The sequence below is a fragment of the Hakea prostrata genome, chromosome 11 (assembly GCF_041222555.1).
Source record: "Hakea prostrata isolate BN-2017 chromosome 11, UWA_Hpros_2, whole genome shotgun sequence".
Taxonomy (NCBI): Eukaryota; Viridiplantae; Streptophyta; class Magnoliopsida; order Proteales; family Proteaceae; genus Hakea; species Hakea prostrata.
The window spans coordinates 6,540,873-6,567,479 of record NC_142610.1 but is presented as its reverse complement, the minus strand read 5'-3'; the positions used below and the strand labels follow the sequence as shown (position 1 = coordinate 6,567,479).

Below are 26,607 nucleotides of genomic sequence, written 5' to 3'. Positions count from 1 at the left end.
AGCGTTGGTGCCCGTCATTCGGAGCAAGGTTCTTTTAATCTCATTAAGAGAGAGACGGGAACAAAGACAAGAATTATCTGAAGTTGTAATGCAAACATGAGTGCTTCTGAGAAACTCTTGGAGAGAGATAGAGTGAGAGGATGTAAAAAGAAAGTTAAAATGAGACCATGTTTCATAATGAATTTGAGGGACTTCAAATAACCAAATTTTTTTTACCAAAAAAAGAAAGAAAAAAAGATAACCAATTTTCCAGTCTATCTTTAATTTTTGTGATATTGTTTTCATGCTTCTTTGTGCAGTAGAAGTATGGAAAAACTTTGTGTTTCTATCACTCTCTTGTAACCAGTAGACTCTAGATATTTGGCACTTGTATTTTTCTTCAACTAAAAGGTGTTTCTCAAGTTTTATTTTTAGCTCAATATCTACCTTAGCAAAATCCTCAAATAAAGGTTTGGTCCGACACTCTTCCAACAATTAAGATAATCGAGAAATTTTCTTTGAGGCATTATGGAACATATGTTTACTCCATAACCTCAAAGATTTTGTGCAATTCTTGATATTCTGATGAAGTTTATAGGCAAGGGAGCCAAGAGTAGGTGAGTTCCAACCCAAGAAAGTTTGAGTGGTAAGATTAGGGTAGTCTTCCCATTTGGTCTTATAATGAAATCTCATAGGTCGCTTATTTGCTAGGTGTAAAGAAATCTCTAAAGGGGTATATGATCCAAACCCACCATAGTACACCTATGACCTTAGATACTACCATATAAGTCAAGGAATTCCAAATTGACAAAGGCTTGATCAAGACACTCCTTGACTAAATCCCTACATTGTCTCTTATCTGACCAAGAAAACTTAGGTCTAATACATTTAACTTCCAAAAGATTGCAATCCTCAACGACCATTCTAAACTTATCCATTTGTGCATGTGGTTTTGGGACCCCCTTACTTTTAACTCATTACAAAATTTGTTCTTAAAATCACCAAGAACAAGCCAAGGAGAACTTACAGTTGATCCTATGTGTGAGAGTTTATACCATATTCTCTCTCGCTCCTCCAGTTGGGGGTGCCCATGTACCAGTGTAATCCTAAAGACTGCATAAAAAACCAAGACTTTAATAGCAAATCTATAATGTTAGAAGAAAAAGAAAGGACAGTGACATAAATTTCCAGATAGACCAATACCACTTGACAAACTTATGAGATTAACAAAAAATGCGTTATTCAGATGCAACTTTCTTGACAACCTATACAACTCAGCATTGCCTTGTTTTGTTTTCAACAACATGACAACGCTAGGCCTACCTTTCCTACAAATACTTTTGTAGGTAACTTTGAGTCGGAGGGGTGGAGGGGCAAGCCCTTAACAATTCCAGCAAAGAAGTCTCACGAGGAACTAGGAGGTTGATTATGGGCGGCCTGCCTCGGCTTTGCAACAATGATTTGGAGGTATCCCCTAGATCTCATAATAGCCCAAGACCTGCCCGCAAATCTCCCCCCAGCCCAATAGGCCATAGCATTAATGCCATGTCCATGGGCACCCCAATGTGTATGATATTTATCTTCATCCTATAACCTGAGTCGTTTAAGCATAAATGTAGCTTGCTCAAGAGATGCAACCCTCTTCCTACATTGCATTTGAATAGTATTCATGAAAAAAAGAGAAGCTGGAGGAGAAAAGCCCCTCAAGGGAAGGGAAACCTCACGAGAGTAGTGGGGTTTCAATTGCTACTCGAAGGTAACTTTAGAGTGCCATTGACGACCAATCTTCATTTCTAACTAGTAGAAAAAACCAGTACCTGCCAATGGTAGTTAGAAGCCTCAAAGAGATCGGGGAGAAAAAAAAACTCTAAGAGAATCACATCGCATCTTTTTCTTCACCCTGTAAAAAATCAACCACTACCCACCAACCAACTATTGAAAACCACCCACCAAAATAAATAAATAAAATTGATGGATGTGTTTGGTTTTCTAGGGTTTTAATGAGCATAGCCATCAACAATAGACCCAATGTTGAGTTGGTTACAACAACCAATGAGGTCAAGTGTAGGTTCTATAATGAGGTGATCAAGCAGGCTAGGTTGAAATCTACAAGAACGAAGAAGACGTGGGACGTGGATGGCACCAATTTGAATAAGTTGTGAATGAGGTAGCGATCAAGTGTAACCTCGGAAGAAGCAATCGAAGATAGGGCCATCGAGTTTTGAATGATGGAAATTCCATATGTAGGGATACTCCCCACATCATTGCAAGCTAACTTGTCTAAATCAATAGCACCAACCTTGGATTTCGATCAGTCGTGATAGAGAAATAGGTTTTGAAAGGGCTAAAAGATCAACTTCCAAGAAATCAGAGTGGATTTACTTAGCAAGGGAATTTGATACAATTGGTAGTAGTTTATGATTTAAACGAAGAGAAGAGAAATTAGAAACCCATGGGTGACTTTCTAGGTTTTGGTTTTGGATTTCACAATGGAAGTGGAAATGGAAATGGACGCAAAACCTACTGGAGAAATGGTTCTTGAACATTATTTTTTTACTTTTTCTTTTGAGAAAGGGCACTCGGGAGGGGGGAGTTGGTGAAGTTCGGCAGGTTGAAAATAATAGGGTGTGGCCGTATATTAGTGAAATTATTTTATAAAATGCTTTGGGGCATTTTGGTCCTGCAACATTTAAAATTTGAATTACATTAACAGTCTCAAACGATGGTAGAGACCTCTAAAGAAACCTTTGGACCCTGACGCAAGATTTTCCATGAAGGAGCCCAACAAAATTTTAGACTTTACGGAAGGGACTCAGATGTTAAATTTTCTATAAAGATTTTCACCTCTAAATAATGCAAAATTTTATTTCACGAAAAAATAATGAGAAATTTCGAATCTTAAGATACTTAATGGAACAACTGGAAGTGTCTCTCAAGGATCTGGAAGCTTTGCTGCTACGACAATCTCATGTTGTTGATCGCCGTGGTGTGTCTTCGCCATCACTGTTATTTTTGCCTTTATAGCGTGCTATTTCTCCACCCTTGTGGCGTGTCTTTCGGTCGTTGTGGCGTGTCTATGTCCGCCTTTATGGCGTGTCGCCTCTTTGGACGTTTGTGTTTAGTTGTTGTGGTTTGTTACAACCACTATTTTAAGGGATTGGGCTCGACCCATTCTTATGCTAGGATGACCTTGTCTATTGCATGTGTGACATTTGGTTAATTTTCATTCTTTGGTTCGGATCGAACTTTGTGTTTTCATGCATTTATCTTATGTATTTCTTTCTTTTCTTTGTTGTGTCTGTATTTTCTTTCAAGTTCAAGAATGAAGGTTTTCACTTTCGAAGCAAACGAGCAAACTAATAGAAAAAGGAAAAAACAAAAACCTTTTTTTTTCTTGGTTGGAGTTTTTTTTTTTTTGTTAGGGGTTTTTGGGGGGTTATGGGTTTGGGATTTACATGTTGTGTGGCTACAACGGGGGGAGCAATAAAAAGTCCCAGTTTTTTAGGGTCTATAATTTGTGTACTCCCCCCCCCCCCCCCCGCCCCCCCCCCGAGGGACGTCCAGATTTTAGGGTTTACGTAAATGGCAGCTCAAAAAACATTGGCGATGGTAGAACCAAAAAAAAAGAAGAAAATAAACATGAAGATTATGTGTAAAAATTTAATTAAAGGGCAAAGGTCAAAAAATGGTAACCGTACTTAAATTGATTTTTTCTATAGTACGGGGAGGCAGATGCAAAGTTTCAGTTATTTTGGACTAAAAATGACATAGAGCAAACCTCAGGGGGTCCAGATGAAAATTACCCAAAAAAATATTATTAATAGCTGTATTGGATCGGCGATCCGTGTCAACTAGGTCATTTTCAGGATCGGTAGCTGCAGATACCGATCCGACCGAGCTGACAAACCAATAACCCGGAGCCTCCGAGTCATCCATGGCCGTTAATAGCTGGTGTCCCCGAGTCACCCATGGCTGTCAATAGCTGGTCTTTCTCGCGAAACTGTGTCTCTGCATTCGGTGGTCCGTTCTTCCTCACTGTTTTGAGGCTCTATATCAACCAAAGCATCAAATTTGACACCGGACCGTGCAAACCTTCAATCTTCAATCTTCAATCGATCTTCTGGTGAGACATAAATTCGTATTTAGCTGTTAATGGCTATCCCATTCGTTTTTTTTTTCTGAATCAGTATGCTTCTTGAAGTGTTTCTCTTCTATACCGTTTTATGATCAACTGTAGTTTTCTGTATCAAAGATTTAGGTTTTTGGGCATTTGATTTTGCTCAACAAGAAGTTTCCCTATTCGTGTATTTTGTTTGATCATTGATTAGAGTTCAGAAAATGTGGTGATCTCATTGCTAATTTCTTTGTTTTGTTTTCTTATCATCTTGCTTTATCATCTGGTTTTTCAATAATTTTTGAAAATAAAATATCTTCTTTTACACTTCTACTGGTTTAAAGAGCTACCCATATCCTTTATCTCTGATTATTTTACTTGTTAGAACTTTGGAAGTTCTTTTAGGTATAGTTGGAATTCTATTAAAGTTCAAATTTTAACCGTAATCTTGACAATGTAACCGGAATACTAGCTAATGATACAAAGAGAATGTGAGATTGAACTCTAGATGAGTGAGATGCTAAAAAGGGGTTTAATTTTTTTCTTCAGATGGTAAAGTGATGCTTAAGGGTCCGACTAAAACTTCAAATCTTTCGGTTCCATGCTCTTTAAAAAGAACCTTTTTTTTTTCCTCTTTATTTTATGACCAAAAATAACAGTGGAACTTCCTTCTTGGATCTGGACAATTGCCTTGGTTCCAGACAGTCTTGCTACGGGGTGCTGGTGCCTCTTGTTCAGTCTAAAACATCTGAAGCTTGGAGATTCCAGAGGATCCATTGGACTTTTTCTAAAATGTTGAGACCGAATGGGGAGATTGTCTTTCTGCACTATATTGAGATATAACCTCTTCTTTGATTTGGAACTCCCTGCTGCATTTTCTTTATTTAGTCCATTTCTGTTATTATCATTACTAGCCTTGTCTTTGCATTTGGTGGCGTTATTGATGATATGACAGTTTGGCTATTCATTTATTTGATGTGAGGTGACTAAAGATTCAAACATCTCGTGTTTTTGCGTTTTTAGAGCTTTACTACTTTCCAAGCAAGTTCCTGCAATTCAAGAGCCTGCATGTGCCTACTAGATACAAATTTACAAACAAGAGCTTTTATGTTGTGTCACAAACTTATTTCATCTACAAAAGTTCCAACCTATATATACATTCAGAGTTAATCATCCCCCCCCCCCCCCTAGTGACCTTATCTTATTACTAGTTGATGATGCTTCTTCTCTTAGGAAGGCTCAGATGGACCTTTGGTCTGACTTAACTAATTTGAAACATATTGAAATGGATTGTTATCACACATTTTCTCCTGTTGTGGTGGGATGGGTTGATGGTGAGCATAAGAATGGCTGGTTTGAGAATTTAAGGTGAGTAATCATTTTCTCCAGGATTTCTCCTCCCACTTTTGATGATCTGCATCCCCTTCTTCCTGATCATTAGCTGTGCCCCCTTCTTTGGAATCATGAGCTGCGTCTTTTACAGCACAGTCCATCCTCTGATGGTGAATTTACCGTCTCCAACAACATACCTCCAACCATGATAGACAAAACTGGAACATGGTACCGACTTTGTCACAAGTTCAACAATAATGCAGACGCTTGCCTTCACATCCATGAAAAAGTCTTGGGAAGAATCCTTTCTCATGCGTGCTGGTTTAACCTCTGATTCTGGATCTCTTATTTATTCCTTTGTCTTTCAAAAATGGGTTACATGTCAAATTTTTTGGCTTGTCCAATCACTCTGCTACTACTTGTTGCAAGCGCTAGTTGTCATGCATTCAGTGATCATCTTGTTGGAAAAACATTGGCTGCCATGTCTGTTGCTGACACTGATAAACCTGGTAACCTGCTTCAGCAGCTTTGGTCGACACGAAATTTGATTCCTCCAGTTTGATATATGCTATTCCGTATTTTAAATTAGACAAAATTGTGCAACTCTTTTTTATTACTCATTTTGGAAATTTCCCTGTTCAATCTTTTCTTCTTAAAAATGTCCCTCTACCTTCTCTTAAGAAAAATGCGCTCTCTAGTGCAGACACTGCCTTTCTAAATTTTAGTTCTTCCTTCGTCCCTGTGAAGGATCCAGTCAGTGATGCTGAAAATTCTGCTTTGACCATAACGTCAGGGACTCATACCCTTTCATTTCTTATCATACTTCTCCTTCATTAGCTTGTGCTACTTTAATGTCCGCCCATGTGAGGATCACTTTGGCAACGGCATCTTGTCCATCCTGGACTGGAAGTATGCTTCCTTAGTCAATGTATGTCTCATCGATGGATAATCAACTTTTCATGATGATGACCGCAGTTCTTGTTCTGCTTATCTCTTAGGTAAAACGGACAAAACTGTCATTTCATGGTTCAGAATACCTTCGATCCTCTATTCTGTTCACTGCGATGTTTAGCAGCCATCTTGATACTCTATTTTCAGTCTTTTATTTTTGTTTATGACTTTTCTAGTTAGTTCTCTTGTAGTTACGAAGAATGGTCAAAAACCCTGTGAATTTCTTGAATTTCATGTTTTGGTGGCAAATCTGTTTTCATCCCTAATTGATGCAAGCATGTGCTTTAGGCGAATTCTCCTAGTAGTTCAAAGCCATCGGGTATTTTGAGTAACAACATCAGATACAAATAAGGCTGTCATTATTCGTTCTATTGTATCTTCTATTTTGTGGGTGGCTCATTTTGTCATTATGGTTCAAGATCTTGATCTTGAGGCCCATATCATCAACTCAAAAAAGAGAGTTGGCTCAAGATCTCGGCGATATCTTGCTGAGTTGGTGAAATTTCTTTTCCCAACTTGAGGGATATTTTGGGTTCTTTGGGCCTATTTCGGCCCTTCTGAACATACCGGTGACCTCAAGATTAATTGAAAAATAGTGTAAATGTGAAACTCACATTGGACCCCAAGTGTGAAACCACAATGCTGAAGTGAAACCTTAAAGTGGCCTGTTGTACACAACATATACTCATACAATCATGCTCAAAGTTCAAGATTAAAACAAGTGTAATGTATCACACATTTTAATAGTTTAAATTACGAAGTTCAAGCGGTAATCCAATAATCAAAGTTAAGCTTGGGGTGGGGGGGGGGGGGAAGGAGCCTGAAGCGAACACGGTTGACCCCCTTTGGCCGAACCCTAAAGTGGGCCCCTCTAGGGTTGGCTGAACCCTCTAGGAGGAGGGGGGGGGGGGCGCGCGAACACGGTTGACCCCCTTTGGGCAAACCCTAAAGTGGGCCCCTCTAGGGCTGGCTGAATCCTCTAGGAGGGATATTATGGTCACTTTAGCCATAGTTTAGGGGTTGGCTTTTATTTTCCAAATTTTATCTTTTATTTCTAAAAAGTTTCAATCAGTTAGGAAGCCATTATTTGTGTTGTGATTGAGTTGGGTAAGTTGTAGACAAGACTCTTTCTACAGAAAGGGTTCCAATCTTTTAGGAGTTTGTCTTATTAATGGTTGAGATAGTAGTTAGAAGTTGTGTGTCCTAAGGAGCTCTTTTTCAAGTGAACTTCCTTAGAGTTTTAAGTTATTTAGTCTTTTATTTTCAGCATGTGTCTTTATATTGTTAAATTCTATTTCAAGGATTGAGATTATGTGGTGGGATCCTATCTATAAAGGAATCCCACTTAGTGTTAGAGTGTTTTAGTAGGCTATAAATAAGTGCCTATTCTTTCTGTGTAACTTAAGTCTGATTATTGAATGAAAATTTGTTGAGTTGAGATTTAGGGTTCCTGTTTGAGGGGGCAGCGGCGGATCTTTAGAATGTTCTTCCATATTCAGCATCAATCTTCAAGTTACTTCAAGTGTTCCAATTCTCTACAACGTTCACAAATTCGAGCAACCATTAATGGCAACAATAGTCAAGAATTAAATAAGTACAGCAACCCACCCCTTCCCTCACCTCCCCACCCCATCGCAGCCCTTGGCAGCCGCTCCCGTCACCCCACGACAACCCTAATCACTCCCATGCCCCTCCCCTGTTCTGCGCAACAATTCATCCCCCTCCCCCTTGCTGCCGCAACACAGCAGCAGCTTCCCCCACCCCTGCCCCTACCCCCTACAATCTTTCCCAGCCCATCCCTCACCCTCCCCTGCCCCTGTGATAGCCCCCACCCCTCCTCTCTCTCTCTCAGACTCTGTTCCCTCCCCTCGCTGCCTTGTGGCAGATCTGAAACAGAAAAAGAAAAGAAAAGAAAAGAGGAAAAGAAGGAAGAAAGAAAAGAAAAAGAGAGAGAAGAGAAGAGAAGGAAAAATTCCAGAAAGGTTTTCAAAGATTCATCCCATATTGATCATTCCCTATCCTTTGTTCCAAATATCCCATAATTAGAGCTTCTTCTTATTATCATTTCCCCATTATTTTTTTACATCCCACAAAGATTGAAAAGCCTAATTTTATCTTTTTTCCTAATTACCCCTACCCATATAGAGTCTGAGTTAAAACCCTAAAGGATCTCAATTCTTGTTTCCTAAGCTTTCCTTCCAATTTCATCTACCCATAGGATCCCATAAGATTTTTGGAACTATTTGCTGGAAGATTCTATCTTCCACAGGTTGGGTGGTGGAAGTTAAACATCAATGGGTATTCTCTGGGGAACCCAGGTAACATGGGAGTATGGAGTGTGTTTTGGGATGAAAGGGCACATGTTAGGATAGGATGGTGTATTAGAATTTTTTTGGCATCTATACGAATATTTGTGGGTGAGGTGGAAGCAGCAATGTCTGGGTTGGAGAAAGCAATGGAGCTGGGGGTGGAAAAACTATGGATTTAGGCGGATTTGGTGGCTGCAGTGTGGCATTTCAGCATTCTCAGATCCATGGAAGGTGTTATAAAAATGGTGGAATACTCGGGGTTACTTGGGGGAATTGAATGGAAACTTTCTCACTGTTATTGGGAGCAAATCCTGCTGCAGATTGGTTGGCAAAGGATGCGGCAAAATCAAGATAAAATCAAGTGAAAGATGCGGCAAAATCAAGATCTAATCAAGTGAAGGACTGGCCTAGGATGATGGAAATGGAAATTGAAAGGGATGCAAATAGGATACCAAGATATAGGCTTTAAGTTCCTTTGACAAGGCCCTTTGAAGGGGCAGAAGATTGACTGTATAGTAGGGTTACTTCGATAAGTTTCTGTATAGCCTGTATCTTTTTTGCTTATTAATAAAATTAACCTTTTAGTGGAAAAAAGATCATCAAAGTAACAACTTGAAACACTATGTGCTAAGCGCATTTATCTCATCTGGTACATCATTCCGTCTCACTGAATGGAAAAAGAGAGATATCTAAGTTACGACTTGGAACGCTATGTGCTGAGCACTTTTGTCTCATCTCGTACATCATCCCGTCTCACTGAATGGAAGAAGAGAGATATCTCACAAGATGTCCTCCTAACATGTTTGCAATACACTTCTCTAAATTTCTCAATGTTGGACAAGCAAAAGGCCCTTAAGGGTGGGGAGGGGAAAAATATGTGTGTTAACCAAACTGCCAGCAGTAGTTATAGCTGGCAAGCCATGTACAATCCAAAGTGGAGTCAATCACCTTGATGATTGGTCCCTGGTCCAGTTCCAAAAAGTAAGTGCATCAAAAGATGAAGCTTCTCCACGCTTTGTTCATTGAGGTTTCAGGAGTTGAGCTCTTAGTTTCTATTACCTCCTTACTCTTAAAAGTTGTGAAGTATTGCAGCTTCCACTGAGATAATCCCTCTCAATCTCTATTTTCCTCCATCCCATGAAATAAATTTTGACTTCAGTCCTTGAAAGCCTTCGAACAACTTCTAATCGGTGCTTCCTTTAATTTGCTGCTAATAACTAAATACTAATCATTAGCTTATTGCTTGGTGCTGAAGTTATCAATTTCCCCCCATCTTTTCTGCTTAACGGAAGAGCTCTCTTCTGCTCTCCTTCTATATAGATTTGGTTTTACTTTCAAATTTTAATTGTTCATGAGATAGAAATATGGTTTTTCCTTTGTAAGCTGCAGACTTTTGTTTTCTTTTGAGCAGCTTATTCTTCTTTTCATCAATCATATTCTACACAGAAAATTGTTCCCCTTTCCCATCCTCTTAGTGTTTTCAAAATTTGTTTTTAAACTAATTTTATCTAGAATGTTATTCCTGGAAAGAAGAAAAAGGCTATCTTATGATTCTTATCCAATTCCTATATGCTATACAACTTGTAAATTCTTTTATGGATGAGTTCCAATTAATGTGTAAAACTTAGGGGTGTGCTTCCAATAGATGAAGCCCACCAAGATGCTCTTTAGATTCATTATCTGATAAGAGAAGAATATGTGATTGAACATTGGAAGGAAGATATTTTTCAAGAAGTTTAAGGGAGGCAACAGAAGAGTCAGATGCAAAGGGGGATTTATCTGGGTTGACACAATAGGGTGATGCTGATGGATTCCCACTGAAACCTTAGCTCTTCTGATATTTTAATATATCCTCTGGTTTTTTGTGCCTTCTAAGCATTAATTTCTCTGTGTTTTTCTTCTGAATTCTCTGCTTTTAATCATCTATATGGGTGAAAATAGTGGTTATAGTACTCAACTTGATTATTGTGAATCTGTAAAGCAGCATTTCATGATGAAATTACTTTTTGCTGGCGGAAAAAAAGGTGGCAAATCATCTGGAAAACCTTAGGTGATAATAATTATTTTATGGTCTTATTATCCTATGAGTTACAACATTAAACGTAGCCCTCAAGTCTTGTTATGAGTTGTGATACTGTACAAGCTCGGCAATGAGATCCAGATATATAGCTGAAAAATATTACTTGAAAAGGGAGAATGTAGAGGTAAAATAATAATACATCACTGTACTAAAAGTAATAATAATACAACAAGAAGATGGTCCTTATAAATCAGAGAAGGAAGAGGCTAGTAAACAGCATAGGAAATAGGAACCCTCATACAGCATGCTCCACTAACAAGAAGATGGTCCTCATGAATCAGAGCAGGAAAAGGCTACTACTCAGCATAGGGATTAGGGACCCTCATACAGTATGCTCCACTAACACCCTCCTCAGCTACAAGCCTACAAAATTAGCAGCTCCACCCTCCAAATCAAGTGAAGTTCAAAGCTGCAGAGAGGTCTAGGTTTCTTGTGAATATTTTGAAGACTGACAACATTTTGTTTTATCTATTCACCCAAAAAAAAAACATTTTGGTTTATCTAATTAATGATAATGGAAGAGACTTCACCAGGTAATTAATGAATAAAGTATGTTGTTGTTTTGCAATGCATTGTCCTGAGAGAGGCTGAGATAGATAGGATTAGTTTTTTCAACAGCTGAGATAGCTGTGGGTGAGACGCCCAGGACTGAAATGGTGTATCCTTCAGTCACTATCCTTCCCCTTCAATCTAGCTTCTTCTACTTTTTATAGTCTCTAATTTCCAATCAATTTGATGTTCATCGTGTAACCTATCATAAATCCTGCTGTACACGGTTTAAGATCTTGGTTTCAATGGCCATCCTGCTGGGCCGAAAAACCAAGATCTCAGCAAATTGCGGGAGTCTTTTCCTCCCAACTTAATGAGTTTTGGTGGTCTTTAGGGGCTGGGACTTGCTGTGCTAATTTTAAATTTGGGACGAGATCAAGGGGAGGAAAGAGAGAGGGGAGCATGTCACAGCCAAGACTGAAAATTGGAGAGGATGGACTGATTTTCCTTATCTTAAGGTAATACAGTCGACTTTCTTGTTAACAAGATAAATTTATTTTAGCATTAAGGGCATTTCAGGTTAACGAAGTGATGACTCTTAGAGCTTGTGTTAGATGCCAATTGTTTTGAAAACGAGGGTGGTACATTTAATTTTAAAAGTTTTGTTAGGCTAAATGAAATTACACCATGCCGTAGGGGAGGTACGTCTTAATTTCCGTAAGTAATGGCGCCTATATCATGTGAATCGTATACTCAATATTTATGAGTACATTGTCTTCAGTCTTCAGACTTCAGACAAGTATTATACATTATACATTTACACACGTTCATCATTATTGATCATTGTTCAAATTACAAAGTTCACATGATGGGCAAAGTTGCTACACACGAGTGTTCAAGATTAGAAGCACTAAGCAATAAGTACTAGGCTCCTTGTAATTCACTTCAATCTTTACAATATATGGATTTTTTTTTTTGGGGGGGGGGGGGGTGTTGTTGTTGATGACATGAACGAGACCATTCAAACCTCTGTGTGGAGTCTCACAGTAACCATTTACAACTCATTAAATTTTCTTTCCAATTCCATCAAAGTGCACATACATCTAGATAAGAAAATAGAACTCTGATGAAATTGAAAGTCATTTCATACAAAGAAACTTTCAACTTGATAATCCACTACGTAGCTAAGAAAAAGTATAAGATTTTTTTATCATCTTCTAGCTACCCCTTTGGACTATTACCCCTCATTGGTTTCAGTGTGCCACTGCATCACCATGAATTATGATTTACCAAAGTCCAGAACACCACTACTCTCCAGAAATATAGGCAGGTAAGTATGCAAGAAAGGCAAATTTGACAAGAAATTTATGGAAGAAAAAAATCCATTATTTTGCACCTAAATTTATGTTAAATTTTGGTCAAATGCCTATTTACGATAAACAACAGAAATTCCAAACCAGCCAATTTTTATCAGCTAGAATCCATTTTAGTTTTCTCTATATTACATTAGACCCATTAAAATGCAATATATTGTAGTCATTTTAGCATTCTTCCCCTGTATATCCATTTACAATTTACTTTGCTATTCACTGAAACATACCAGGTGAGTAGGTGACAACTTTCGAATTAGTACTCAAATTCCAAACAAGAGACTGAGAATGATTGCTATTGGAAGGGAAAGTACAGGCAAGGAGAAAGAGTTGTTGCTGGTCACTGGCCCATTGGAATGCATTCTTTAAGGTTAGGATTAGTAAAGCTGCAACACAAAGGGTGCTACCAGAAACACAGCTGAAGCTGATCTCACAGTGAAGGACATAACAGTGGTTATCAATCATGATGGTGGCAAAGATGTTGTTGGCATCACGTGTTTATGTAGGAATAGCAGTTTTTGTCACTCTTATTGCTGTCTTGCTACGGTTCTCTATGAGGCCACCATTTATCCAGTCAAGGCTGTGGACTGCTGAAGAGATAGCTCTGTACAATGGGACTAATGACAAGTTGCCCATCATGTTAGGAATTTTGGGCTCTGTGTTTGATGTAACCAAGGGGAAAACTCATTATGGTCCTGGAGGGGCCTACAACCATTTTGCTGGAAGAGATGCATCACGTGCATTCATTTCGGGGAACTTTACTGGGGATGGACTTACTGACTCGCTGCAAGGTTTATCGAGTGTTGAGGTGAAAGGTGTTGTGGACTGGAGGGATTTCTACTTCAGAAGCTATACTTATGTTGGTAAACTGATGGGCCGTTACTATGATAGCAAAGGGAATCCCACAAAATCATTGAAGGGAGTTGAAGCCAAAGCTGCTCGAGGAGCCCAGCTTTTAGAGAAGCAAAAGGAGGAAGAAGCTAAACTTCCAAGTTGCAATTCAAGGTGGAGTCAGAATGAGGGAGGAGAAGTATGGTGTACTAAAGGATATCCAAGACTAGTTCAGAGACCTCTAGAGATTGCTATAACAGGGAAGATGAGTAAACGATGTGTGTGCTTTAATGAAGAGGAGCTAGGTAAACCTGGAATGGAAGTCTATGAGGGCTGTGATCCTTTGTCTAACACCTGTAAATTGAACTAAACTCTGTTTCAAGTCTTTTAAGTGTTTTTTTTTTTTTTGTCTCCTAACTTATAAAAGCTTAGAGGAAACAGAAATGAATGTAGTTTGTGTGCATCTCATTAGAAAGCTAAGATGTCTCCTAGTACAGATTTTTTTCCTCTTTGCAAATTTACTGCAATTGGTTGTTTTCCATAGAATGATAGGATTCTTTTGAAATAGAACTCTATTGGAGGTTTTCATAGTTCCCTTGTTAATTTTCACAACAGTTACGAGGCTTTTTAGTCCCAACTGTTATCATGGAGTTTAAGTAAGAAATGTTGGATGTGGCTCATGCTTCACATTCTATTGCCGAGGGACACGGGGTCCCACTCACTTGGGCCTAGGTCTTTCTTTTGTAGTTTGGGCTTGGACCGATGAATAGCTATTGGGGTTTAGGGTTTTTGAGTATATAAGTATTCTCTTGTAAAACACATCTGTAACAGTTATTTTTTAGCAGAGTATAGTGAAATCCTAATGTGGGATGTGACCGTATATTGGGAGTGAACCAGGGTAAACTCTGTATCTTCTTTTCTTCTTGTTTTCTGTTTGATTGTGTGTGTGATTGATCGCTCCAGAACCAACAAGAAAGAACTTCAAAGGATAGGTTTCTCAGAGCTGCCAGGGCAGGTTACTCTGTCATCTCTCTCTCTCTAGAATCTCTGTCTCATCCTTAAATGGATATATAGGATTATTTTGTAGATATATCTCAATTTCTTATTTAACTTTTTGCAGATGTTTTGATTAGAGGCTGGATTAGGATTATAGAAGTTGAGTCTTATTTTAATATTTCGATTCCCTAAACAATTTATGTTGTCTTATTGATCAATGATGTGAGTCATATCTGTTCTTTTTAACGTAGAAGAGAGTTTACCAAAAAAAAATGTTAAGAGAGTGTTTCTCCAGTCTTTTAAATGAATTTGCTAGGGATGCAAATTGTACACAGATTCGATGAATGAAGAAGAGCTTTATCTTTGCTAGCTATCTTGTTATGTTCATTGTATTTGATCAACATCTCATGGAGGGAAGCTCAGGTGCCTAACTCTCTTTCTTTTCTTGTCATCTTTAGTAAGCTTTGTCCGGGTTTGTTACTCCTTTATGGCTACAAGGAGAGGTGAACAGTTAACCTGTTATGAAGTGAAACACTACTCAATTTTAGGTTGAAAAAAAAAACTCTATGCCTAACAATTGGATGGGCATTTGTGCAGAGTTAAGCACAATACAATAAAGGCATAACCCCAGAGTGCATGGATCTATTCCCTCCACATATCACTTTATGTTAGAGATCGATGTGATGAGGGGATTTCGAACTCAAACATTCATGTGTGCTTGATTGATGTAGTAGCCTTTTGTAAATTTCCCATAATCTAAGCATCTGAATACAGCCTTTCCAGAATCACCCATGGGAGTTAGTCGAATCCTTTATAACTATTCTTTGTGAGGGCTGAATAAATACATTGGCTTGAAACCAAGAACATTAATCAATAACAGAAGCAGACATTGCTAATCTAATGGAATCACAGTGATGGAGTTGGTAACTGAAAATCTTAATGAAATATATAGAATGTAAGAGATGTGAGTTTTCTTGATAAGAAGCGAAACTTCAACCTAGACAACAATATATCATGCATAACCCGTGAGTCAATAGCATCTGCAACACCGAGCAGATTAACAGACTACACAAGCATGTTTCTTTCCACCTATTGCGATCTCTGGTGAAAACATGTTCCACAGTTGTAAGATTGGATTTCTGTAGTATGAACAGATCATTATAAAATAGGAAGATGTAACAAACTGTTGAATCTTATTAGATGCAATACAGTGAAGGTGAAGAAGACAACAACTTTCAGCTCTTCTTTTCACTTTCAACCTTCTTTGCCTTATTAGCTGCTGTTGCCTGGGAGTACAGGAAAGTCCCAAAGATTGCAATGGCTGAACCCAAAGCATTCAAAGGCCTTACAGGATTCCTGAAAACCAGAATTGAGGAGACAATCACAACCACCCTCTTCATTGTGTTTCCCACTGAGAATGTCAATGGACTTATCTGATCAAGAGCTTGGTAAGAGGACTGATTGTATAAATGGTAGAAGACCCCAGATATGATCACCCACAGGTATAATGTGGATGGTTTCCCAACAGCCACTAGAGCTCTTCTATAGCCTTCAACCCATTGAGACCCTTCAACAAACACAGCAACTGGAAAAAGATAGAGGAGTGATATGATACTTATCCATCCATACAAGTTCAACCCATTTACTTCTTTAAAGCTCTGCAAGCTCTTTTTCGAATAAATGTTTCTAAGAACAAATCCCACATTACTGATCAGAGCTCCCCATAGACCTTGAAAGTTGAAAGTGACTTCAGTAATTGCAGCAAGAGAACAACCCATCACAATAGGAATGATGGAGAGCCACACACTAAGTGGGTATGTGTCACCAAGGAAGGATGAGAATACAACTGAGAAGACAGGTTCTGATGATTTGATTACATGGGTGAAGGACACTGCAACCTTAGAGAATGAAACACAGGCAGAGATATGACCTATTGTGTGGAACAGAGCAGGACCCAGGAGAGCTATAATGAAGGGTTTTGATATCGTTGGGCAGGGCTGGAGTTTGAAAGACCAGAGGAAGAACATCCATACGGATCCAACAAGGAGCTGAAACGAAGCGAGTAGCCATGGGAAGGGAAAGAGGTTTAGTACCTTCTTGTTGTAGATGTTGAAGACGACGTTCTGAAAGTACCAGAAACCAAATATCAGAGCAAGCTGAAAGGATTGTGGCTTGGACTCTTCGGTACCCCTTTCTGGGTTCTCCTCAGAAGCTGCTCTGATGAGATGTGCTGTTGGTTTTGACAGAAAATAAAGTGGAAAACCATTGGTTTTGCTGAAATTGAGGGTTTTGGTCCCTGTTCGATGGAATTGGGAGGTGGGTTTCTTGATTAAACTAGATGAGGATTCTGGAGTTCGTCGACATTGGATTCTGCGACGCAAATTTGCAATATAAAGGAATGAATACGTAGAAAATCTGGGGTCAGATTTGGAGAAAGCGATGGTCGAGTTTAAGTTAATGTTGGCGAACGACGGAAGGGGATTGAATGTGTACATTGTTTCATGCCTTCTCTGTTAAGCTGATGAGTGCCAATTGCCAACTACGCGTTCCTCAGTTTAAGCAGAGGATAAGAATCGCATGGAGAAGATTATCTTTTGGGCCCAAAATAAATAAATTTGAATAATCGTCTTGTTCCTTTTTTCCTTTTTCTTATTTTTTCGTTTCTTCTGTTAAATAGGTGTTTATTGTTTACGGTCTACGCAACCGAACTAGCATGAGAGTGAAAATAACCAACTAGTTTTTCAATTCTGAAACTGTAAGAAATTTGGCAAATGCAGGTCATTTGCTGCTAGATACTAAAGCTTTGGAATAACTCTGTATGAGAAATGGACTACCAAATTGCCTGTGAAGTTGTGTTTAATGAAAGAAGAAGGAAAAAAAGGAAAAAATGGGTAGCATATATGGAAGCTGAGACTTGCAATACTGGCAGAGCCTGAGAAGTCTTGTGCCATAACCATAAGAACCGGAGCTCGATCCGAAACCGATGGTCAAGCCGGGCTGTTCTCAACTAAACTGTAATGTTAAAGATGGATTGGAGCCTTGCCCCGGGATCCCATTGCAAACTTAGAAGCCAACCCAATGCAGGGAAGAAGCTCGGGGATGGGGGCTCAACACTAGACTTTGACATGATGATAAGGCCACACCTGAACAAAGATTGGGAGTCCTCCCAAGAACTCAAACTTGTGTCACACCCAAGCGCATAGATGAAGCATGGAAAGCCAGTCATCTCTGTTAACTGATATGCAAATCTAGCATCATATCCATTGTGGGGGAGATATCCAGTGTCATATCCGCTGTGAATATTGCACCCATTGAGTGATTCACAATGCAATACTAGAATTAGGGTTGCAACAAGGCCGGGCTTTTGCAATTCCAAGTCCAACCCTATATATTGTAATCTAAGTCCATCCCTACTCTTACCTTAATTCAGTGTCAAAGATTATTGTCCCTGACCCTAAGCCTTACAAGGCTAAGTCAAGCCCATATTCACCCCATTTGGCCTTATACTTGTCCCTGATTGACTCTATCCTTAATCCTGATTAGCCCTATACTTGGCCCTAGCCCTAGCCCTATCCTTGTCTTTGTTCCTAATTCATCAAGATCAAGCATCAAGGACAAAATTAGGGCCAAGATTAGGGCCAGCATCAGGACTAGGGTTAGGGCAAAGAATCAGGGCCAAGGTGAAAACAGGCCCGATAGACCAAAGAGTAATTCCAAGCCTGCCTTTGGCCTTAAATAGGGCTAGAATATTTTGGTCCTAACCCGCCCTCAGGGCCAAATCTTGAGCCCAAGCTCTATTCGGGTTCAAGGCGGGTCAGGGCCAAACTTGCACCCCTAACTAGGATCCGTTATGCTTGGAATGAATCTCACGTAGGAATAGACTGACATGTCAACCTAAGAACAAGCCATCTGGATCGTCCGACCGATGGTTCATAATGGTCAAGTTACTCTATGTAACCCCTCACTCAGTTCATTTAAAAGATAATGCTCATGTACTTCCCTTAACCTCATGGCCCCACTTAAAGCTCGAAGCTCTTTGAATTTCAAACTTGAAGCAGTGTTGTCTCTGGTCTGACTCACTCGCTCATAGTTGATAACAAATCTGTGGGGATTGAGAAGTCAAGAGTTGATATTTGATAATCAACATACAACTCACTTGATAAGGTCAACAGAGACAAGGCATCTGTGATGCCACTGATTCAGAGTATCTTTCCATGTTTCATGGTTTCATATTAAGTTAAGTAGAAATCAAGCTGAGCCCCTTAAAATTTTTTCAAATCGAACATTAATGCAGCCCACTAATTAAGAAGTCAAATGGCAAATGGTCAAAGAACAGCTGTAGCTAGTATACCTTTGTCATATTGATAATGTGCTGGTGTAGAGTCCACGCTGCAGGATTGCATATCCTTTTTTAAAATTTATTATTTAATGAGAATTTACAGACAAATCATTTGACACTTGTGTTAAAAAATAGATAAACACAACAAAAAAATGGTAATTTATTATTGAAATATCATCAAATAAATTATGAGAAGAGACCTTACCATTCTATGCTACTTTTAAAGTATTGTTCTAAGACATAGGGTACTTACAAAACGTATGATTCTTTATACAAAGGAACAATCTCTCATATGCCAATGCCATTTTTCTTGCTGTAAACATGGAAATTGCATATTCTCGGCATGCTTTCCCTCTCCTTGCTAATCTCTCTGCTCCTTCCTTCACCACTGCTTCTAATGCTTCAAGCAATGACTCAACATTCGGCGAAAACATGAATCCAAATTCATCGTTGATGATTAATGTCCCTTTTATGCTAGGGTATCTCGGTGCTAAGATGGGTTTTCCACTCATCATCGCTTCCATTAGAGTAAGATCAAGTCCTTGCGGTCGAAGTGTAGGATTCACAAATATATCGATGGAGTTATAAAATGCTGCTAGCTCTGAAGGATGCATCGACCCCAAGACGATTACTCGACGGCCTAAATCCTTGTAACGCTGTTCCCATGGTCCGGTACCGGCGATGATTAAGTAAACATTACGGTGCTTCGTGAGTAATCTAGAGAAGGCTTCATGGAGTAGAGGATGACCCTTGTCCTTCACTAATCTACCAGCCACACCCATTACAATACTAGCATTTTGGGGTACACCAACCCTAACCCTAAACTCATGCCCTAGCTTCTTGTCTTGAACAAAATTCCCTTCATCTACACCATTAAGAATTACATGTACCCTTCCATTAGGGATTTGATAGACATCCCTTAGCATCTCACCACAACTATCACTAATTGCAACATGATGAGCATAGCTCTTGAAAAACCTAATTTCCTTCAAGATAGTGGGAATTACACCTTGAATTTTCTTTTCAAAAGAAGGTGACATGGGTTCATTAGCTTTACGTACCAAGTCTTGGAATATATCAGATTGTAAGCTCTCTAGAGCAATTCCATGCCAAGAAACTGCAAGGTTTGGAAGATCATGAGCTAACCAATGAGGAAGTGCCACGCTCTCCGAATGAACAACATCGAACGGCTCCCGTTTGTTCTCAGCCTCAAACTGTAACCATGCTAGGTTGTAATGCCATCTACCTGGTTCACCTTCATGAAAATGGATCTGTGGAGAAGAAATGTTATGACTTGTTCTGGGTTGATTGACACCATTGGTCTCTTGCGACGAAGGAGGTGAAGTGTAGACATGAATCCGATGGCCACGACTTGCTAGAGCTGTATGTAGTGTGAAGGCATGGCGTTCCATTCCACCAGGTGCTGAACTGATGGGCCATTTCCTGGAGAAGACCGCGATTTTGAGAGACGTTGGGGGTGGATCTTCGGCGAAATGTAGGCGATTCCAGGCGAAATCGGACTTCCGGAGATCATCGGGCCATTGTTTGATGGTGGTGGAGGTGGTGGTGCAGGTGAAGGTGGAATTGGTGTGGAGAATGAAGTAAACAGGAATTGTGAAGAGAACAATGAAGAAGAGGGTGGTGAAGAGGTTGGTTTGGGGAGGGAAATTGGACTTCTTGGGTTTACTACTGAGAGCTGCCATTGATGTCTGTATAGATCAACACCTTGGAACTCAGAAGATGCATGAGAGAGGTTTTGTAATCAAAAAGAGGAAAGCTTTACAAGAAAAGGTAGAAAAAATTGCTCAAGTGGGCAGAAATTAGGGGCGGTGAGCACGCACTGAAGCACGCAAGTGGGGTTGGCTGGATTTCACTTTGAGTGCGTTCCTCACGTTTCTTGAACCGAACTCTATTGTGGTTCCTGGTGCCAAGAGACTTTCCAAGTTAGAATTTTGATAAAACACATGTTTCTGATTGGGTACTGTTTCAGAGACATTATTCAAAACACATGAACTGGGATTAATTCCTTCTCTTGGTTGGTGATGGTGAAGTCAACTTTGAAGTATGGATGGCACATCGAGAGGAGTTGCTCATCCACCAATTAAGCAAAAAGAAAGATTTATTTTTGATTTAATTGTCCTTCATTTAAGCAAAGTAGTGTGGGTATGCCTATTAATTTATGAACTTGTTAATCTATTATTAATTTATGCATGTGGGAGGTCTTTGTTTGTGAAGCAATCAATGTATGGAAATTTCAACATTTAGGGTGTGGTTAGATTCAGGAATTCAAATGCATTGAGTAATGTAGGTTAAATGATCTGTGATGGATTTAGGCTTATTAGGCCAAATGTACTGACCGGCGGTCTGACTGTCGAACCGGAGTCTCAACCGTCAACCCAAGGTTCGACCTGGCTTATACCAAAAACCAACCGTAAGTGATCGGATTCACATCCTCTACAATTCCCTGTAATTCCTATTTGGGATTGTGACACGTGGCAGTTAATTATCCAAGGGTCACGATTAGAACCCAATTAGGAATTGAACCTAATAAATCCCTTAAATTAAGCTTCGAGAAAAGAGGAGAGACAAAATTGGGAGAAAATTTAGGGATTTATTAAATTCAATTCTTAGTTGGGTTCTAATCATATCATGACCCTTGGATAATTAACTGCCACGTGTCACAATCTCAGATAGAAATTACAAGGAATTGTAGGAGGTGAGAATTGTAGAGAATGTGAATCCTAAGTGATCAGACAAGGCATTCGAGGACTAATGTCTGACCCAATAGCTTTTCTTGATCATAGATGAGGCTATGAGCAGGCCAAGGACAGTGATCGCAAGGGACCGCATTAATGGGGCCATCTGCCTCCCTGTTAAGGCCCTAGAACGCATACTCAACGCTTTAGCGCCATCCTATTACATCTACCACCTCACCTATCAAATCACATCCCAAGTGGTTCATCTCTTGGGGACCTGAAGCTTACTTGGATGCATTAAATACACTCACACTTCTCACTCTTATTTTTTTTTTTATTCGAGCTCTCACTTAGTAGTGTGACTTTAAAACCCCATTTCAAGGGTGATATTTATTTATTTTTTATCTGACTTAAACATCAGAGGCGGGCCATTGATCCCTGTAATTAGTCCACTTTGACATTCTTGTTTCTCGATCGGAACCAAAGCACAGCTCAGCATCATGTTTATATCAAATAATATGGTACTTAGATTTGAAACCTATATATAATGGGTTTATGGTTACTCAATTACAGATTGGACTCCTCTATTACCCTTTTTTTTTTGTAGAAAACTTTAGTGGTTTCCATACACACATATGCCATAAGTTTTTATTGAATTCTCACATATCTACAAAAATGAAACATGTATATATGTTATATATGTATATATGGACCAAGTTTCCCTCAAGCCAGGATAAATGGGTAGTAGGGAACACACCAAACCCTATATGGGTTTATTGATCCTAGGGTGCTACAGTGAACCTTCACCATGTGGTAAGGAAAACTTTCTTGCTACCATACAAGAGTTTTATTTTGTTTCACATATATTACTATTACTATATATATAATATACTATATACAATGCCTCTGGACACTTGAGAATGCTCAATTCCAATATAAGTAAAATCAACTTTTCTGGTTTGTTTTTAATGGAGATGGTCTCCTATAATCCCCATGCTTGCTTTCTCCTCTTCCTTTGGTAGATATTCCATTATTGGTAGATTTTTGTGATATTGGCCATTGCCCACAAGCACCTGCCATGTCCCTTAGATGTTGCAACTCTTCAAGTATCTCGACTGCTGCTGACATTTGTGGTCGATCTTTAGGGTGTGGACTTACGCATTTTAGTGCTAAAGAAGCCATTTGACGTGCCCCCTTGATGGAATACTGACCGAGGAGTTTTGGATCCATAACATACTTTAGCTTTCGGCTACTTGTCAAGTAAGGTTTCACCCAATCAACAAGATTTTGTTCGCTCTTCGGCCTTGTTTTCTCCATTGCTCTTCTTCCTGTTAGTAACTCGAGTAGCACAACTCCGAAGCTATAAACATCACTTTTAGCAGTTAAATGCCCTGATAAGATTCATTATAAAAAAAATATCAACATGTTATGATCAATACAAAGCACATGGGCCTTGGAGGCCCATCTTGATATGGGTCCATCCTTCTTCAATTGCTTAGCACAACTGGTTATGGGGGCCCATTTATGACACAAAATGGGCCTTTCAGATTCTAATTACACTTGGTTAATCTTGATTTGCATTACTAATCCTTAGCTAATTGATTATTTATTACCTGTTGTGACATATTCTGGTGCTGCATATCCATAAGTCCCCATCACTCGAGTGGTCACATGAGTATCTGATCCCTCCGGGCCCATCTTTGCAAGCCCGAAATCAGATAGTTTAGCCGAGAAATCCTAATCAAAAACATTAATTAACTGCTTAACTACACAAACAGGCATAATTTCATATCTCAAGTCATTTTAATACTGATTAGCAAAGTTGTTATTAGCTTACAGAGTCCAGTAGAACATTAGATGTCTTGAAATCCCGGTATATCACCGGTTTCTCGGCACCGTGCAAGAAAGCTAAGCCTTTGGCAGCTCCGATTGCGATCTTAATCCTCATCCCCCATGGCAATGACACAGAAATCCCTGTGATCATTAAGAAATTTGAGACTAATCAGGTGTTTAAGTGGATGGAACCAAACTAATGAAAAAAATATTGAAATTAAGTAACACATAAACAGTGTTTTAAAAGCATTAAACTTACTCTTAAAGAGATGATTCTCTAGGCTTCCCCTTGGCATGAACTCATAAACCAGAAGCCTATCTTCATCTTCACAACAGTATCCGATCAATTTTACTAAATTTGGGTGCCTCAGTTGCCCAAGAAATATCACTTCAGCCTTCCACAACACAATTGAGTTTTTTAGGCCCATTATGATAAACCAAGATAAAGAAAGTCAAAATTTTCTTTTCTTAATTGATTAGGTGAGGTTCTTTGGAACAGTTATTGACATAATTCAGTAAAGCATCAAAATTATTGTATTAAAGAACAAGTTTACAACTACTAATTATTGAATTCAGTCTATGATAACTTGGGTCCATGGTCCAATTTGATTAGTCTTGGGTGGCATGATTAGGTAGGTAGGTAAGTAATTCTTGGCCAAATCATATCCTAGTCAGCTTCGAAGGCGGCCGATATCGATATCTTTCTAATAGTTTATCATTATAACTATATGGAAAAGAGATAAAATCATCAAAGCCCCATTTTTTGAGGAAAGTCAAGGGTAAACTTGTCTCATATGCCATATTAGTATCATACCAATTTTGAAGGTAATTAATACTTTATCATGGATAAACTTGTCTCAAATGGCTCAATCCTGACCTAATCCAACATTGACTCAAGATAAGAAATTGTTATTTTTGACAACCCTCAAGACCAAGACATCTCACTCAATCCATATTCAAGTTAGGAGGGGTTAGGGTTAGGACTTAAGCACAAGATTACTCAAAGCATTACACTTTGAGTATCTAATTTGAAATATCTATTGCTTTCAGTTAGTATTTATAGGCAAACACAAGGTTTTATAATTAATTAAACTCCCCCATTAGGCCCATTTGCCCTAGGAAAGGGTTGGCTAGGTTGGCTCCCAGCTCCATCTCGGCCAGCATCCTGCTCTCGAGGGGGTGGGGTCTTGGAGCAAACTACTCATGTGATGTGTTGCCCAGAATGTAAAAGTGGAGATTTGGTGAGGAGCTATGGTCCGGTGGTTGACAACCAACAGATTGTAATGAATCTAATAGTCTATTAGATCATAAGTTGGGTATAGCTCACATACCTCAAGATAAGGTAGCACCAATGAACAAAGCCAAACTTGAACCACAACCCCTAACAACACCCCCCCCCACCTCCCTCCCAAAAAAAAACCCAGAGCAACAAATCTATTTTCAGGTTCAAGTGGAGTTGGGCTTATTTTGTTCAAAACTCCAACTCAAACCATCCTGAAGAAGTCACTGAGTCTGAAGAACATACCAGCCATTCCCGGTGGCCTTGCAGACCTTCAATGTCCAGAATCTTAACAGCAACAGCTTGAGGCTTCAACCCTGACCTTAAATTCTCATCGATGTAGCCTTTGTGAACAGTACCAAACCCACCTTCTCCCAGTAAGAAATTGCTTGAGAAATTTTGTGTTATAGCACGTAGCTCACTTAGTTGAAAATCAAATAAATCAGGACCAAAAGAGTGAGCCAGATCTTCATGAAAACGAGTTGATGAAGTGCTACTACTAAGATCAGAGACAGATAACCAGCGAAAAGACGGTAACTCCACGACTTTCTTCGAAAACTCTGACCTCGATGGCCGGCACCGGCTGAAATTTCTCAACACTACATGATTATCAGCTGAACAGCAGTACTTGGCACTGAAGGGTCTCCATGGTTTTGAGTCTTTCTTTGACATTGGAGCAGGAGATGTAGCAGGAAGAGAACCAGAAGTGAATTTCCAAGGTTTCATGCTTGTTAACATTACATAAGGAAGAGAAGAAGGGAATACCTGAAAGCAAAAGTGTCAAGGCTATCTTATCGAAAGCTAGATAAACCTTTAGAGAGAGAGAGAGAGAGAGAGAGAGAGAGAAGGAGAGATTCTTTTTAACTGCTCTCCAACAACTCTCAATACCTTTTGTTTCGTCTTGTTCCCATTGCCTTGGTGCAAAAAGAGTCACGCTCATTGGGTTATACACAAGAAGTGAGGTCAATGAATGCGTAGAAATCAACAGAAATGGAACCCACTTATGTCACATTGAGTTATATTTGACCCTTGCATGGGAATGGGTATCATCACCTAATGATGATAAAAAAAAAAAAAAAATGGAGCCGTGTAGCAATTATTCTATAAATTTTGATTTAATAATTCTCTTTCTGGTTCAGTTTTGATTTGAATAGGAACTTTCATATCCTTCTGATGTGGTTTGATGTGCAAAATCTGTATTTTCAACATTGGACCAACTCTGGTTGAACCATGCATGAGTGAACCACTACTGCAGTAAGTGTGCTGATGAACTGGTTGAGAACTTAGTAGGTCCTACTCCAAATCATAGCATAATAATAGTGGGACCCACCAAAGCAAAAGGATAGGGAAGCATGGAAAGCATGTATTAAGGGGTGATGAAATCTGGAAGGAAAGGAGGGAGGAGTAGGTGGAAGTGATGTGTGCAGCAGGAATTCCTTCCTGCTCCACTTGTTCAAGAACCAGACGTATTCTCTAGTGTCACCTGCATTGGAAGCTTATGTTGGCTACTTCTACTAGAGTGTAACCTAGCCTTTATGATATATTATCCTCAATACAGATTAACATTTCTTTTGTGTGGTACTGAATCCAGATTAAGATTGACATCTCAGTTGTTATAGTATGTCTTTTAAGTATGTTTACCAAAAAACAATGTGATTTAAGTATGAAAAAGGCCTAATTTTTTCTATCATACACTCGTAAGGTTCTTTTCTTGTAGTCCTCTCATGATCAGGATTGCACTCAGGGTTCGGGTAGACAAGATCAAACTTGCTTTAGTCATGCGCATTTATGGTCACCTCGGTCGAGATTTAGATCTACAGGACCGAAATGTCTGGCATGATGGTATTGTGCATTCAATGCGCGGGACTGAAGCAAGGTCGTGACAAGATGTAAGCAATTGACCTACTAACAAAATCTATCTCGAGTAATGCACCTACCGATTTGCCGCTGAGGTTTTGACATAATCTATTACATCCGTTTGTATCCGTCGCCCACAACCATCTACATGT

At 39.3% G+C, this 26,607-nt stretch overlaps 4 protein-coding genes across 4 annotated transcripts; 1 reads left to right on the top strand and 3 right to left on the bottom strand.

Annotated features, from left to right (window-relative positions):
- The first annotated feature begins 3,933 nt into the window (after window positions 1-3,933).
- On the top strand, window positions 3,934-14,155 carry MAPR4 (membrane-associated progesterone binding protein 4). The gene is made up of 2 exons (XM_089141080.1): window positions 3,934-4,102; window positions 12,858-14,155. Exon 2 carries the CDS (start codon window positions 13,088-13,090, stop codon window positions 13,823-13,825), a length of 738 nt encoding a protein of 245 aa, XP_088997206.1. The 5' UTR covers window positions 3,934-4,102; window positions 12,858-13,087; the 3' UTR covers window positions 13,826-14,155.
- An 831-nt stretch (window positions 14,156-14,986) lies between these two features.
- On the bottom strand, window positions 14,987-16,957 carry LOC148999801 (Nucleotide/sugar transporter family protein). Its single transcript, XM_089141027.1, has one exon. It carries the CDS (start codon window positions 16,944-16,946, stop codon window positions 15,687-15,689), a length of 1,260 nt encoding a protein of 419 aa, XP_088997153.1. The 5' UTR covers window positions 16,947-16,957; the 3' UTR covers window positions 14,987-15,686.
- Window positions 16,958-18,685: 1,728 nt separating this feature from the next.
- LOC148999800 (UDP-Glycosyltransferase superfamily protein) lies at window positions 18,686-20,763 on the bottom strand. Its single transcript, XM_089140232.1, has one exon. It carries the CDS (start codon window positions 20,491-20,493, stop codon window positions 19,024-19,026), a length of 1,470 nt encoding a protein of 489 aa, XP_088996358.1. The 5' UTR covers window positions 20,494-20,763; the 3' UTR covers window positions 18,686-19,023.
- Window positions 20,764-22,024: 1,261 nt separating this feature from the next.
- On the bottom strand, window positions 22,025-25,399 carry LOC148999799 (Protein kinase superfamily protein). Its single transcript, XM_089140430.1, has 5 exons — window positions 24,845-25,399; window positions 23,579-23,714; window positions 23,324-23,460; window positions 23,100-23,223; window positions 22,025-22,877 (listed from the first exon to the last, which is right to left on the bottom strand). Exons 1-5 carry the CDS (start codon window positions 25,334-25,336, stop codon window positions 22,432-22,434), a joined length of 1,335 nt encoding a protein of 444 aa, XP_088996556.1. The 5' UTR covers window positions 25,337-25,399; the 3' UTR covers window positions 22,025-22,431.
- Between the last annotated feature and the right edge of the window lie 1,208 nt (window positions 25,400-26,607).

Coding starts and splice junctions, on each gene's coding strand:
- LOC148999801 (XM_089141027.1), bottom strand. CDS start 16,946: ATGTACACATTCAATCCCCTTCCGTCGTTCGCCAACATTAACTTAAAC.
- LOC148999800 (XM_089140232.1), bottom strand. CDS start 20,493: ATGGCAGCTCTCAGTAGTAAACCCAAGAAGTCCAATTTCCCTCCCCAA.
- MAPR4 (XM_089141080.1), top strand. CDS start 13,088: ATGATGGTGGCAAAGATGTTGTTGGCATCACGTGTTTATGTAGGAATA.
- LOC148999799 (XM_089140430.1), bottom strand. CDS start 25,336: ATGTTAACAAGCATGAAACCTTGGAAATTCACTTCTGGTTCTCTTCCT. Junction 23,224..23,323: donor CTAATGTTCTACTGGACTCT/GTAAGCTAATAA, acceptor GTTTTTGATTAG/GATTTCTCGGCTAAACTATC. Junction 22,878..23,099: donor ACCAGAATATGTCACAACAG/GTAATAAATAAT, acceptor GAATCTTATCAG/GGCATTTAACTGCTAAAAGT.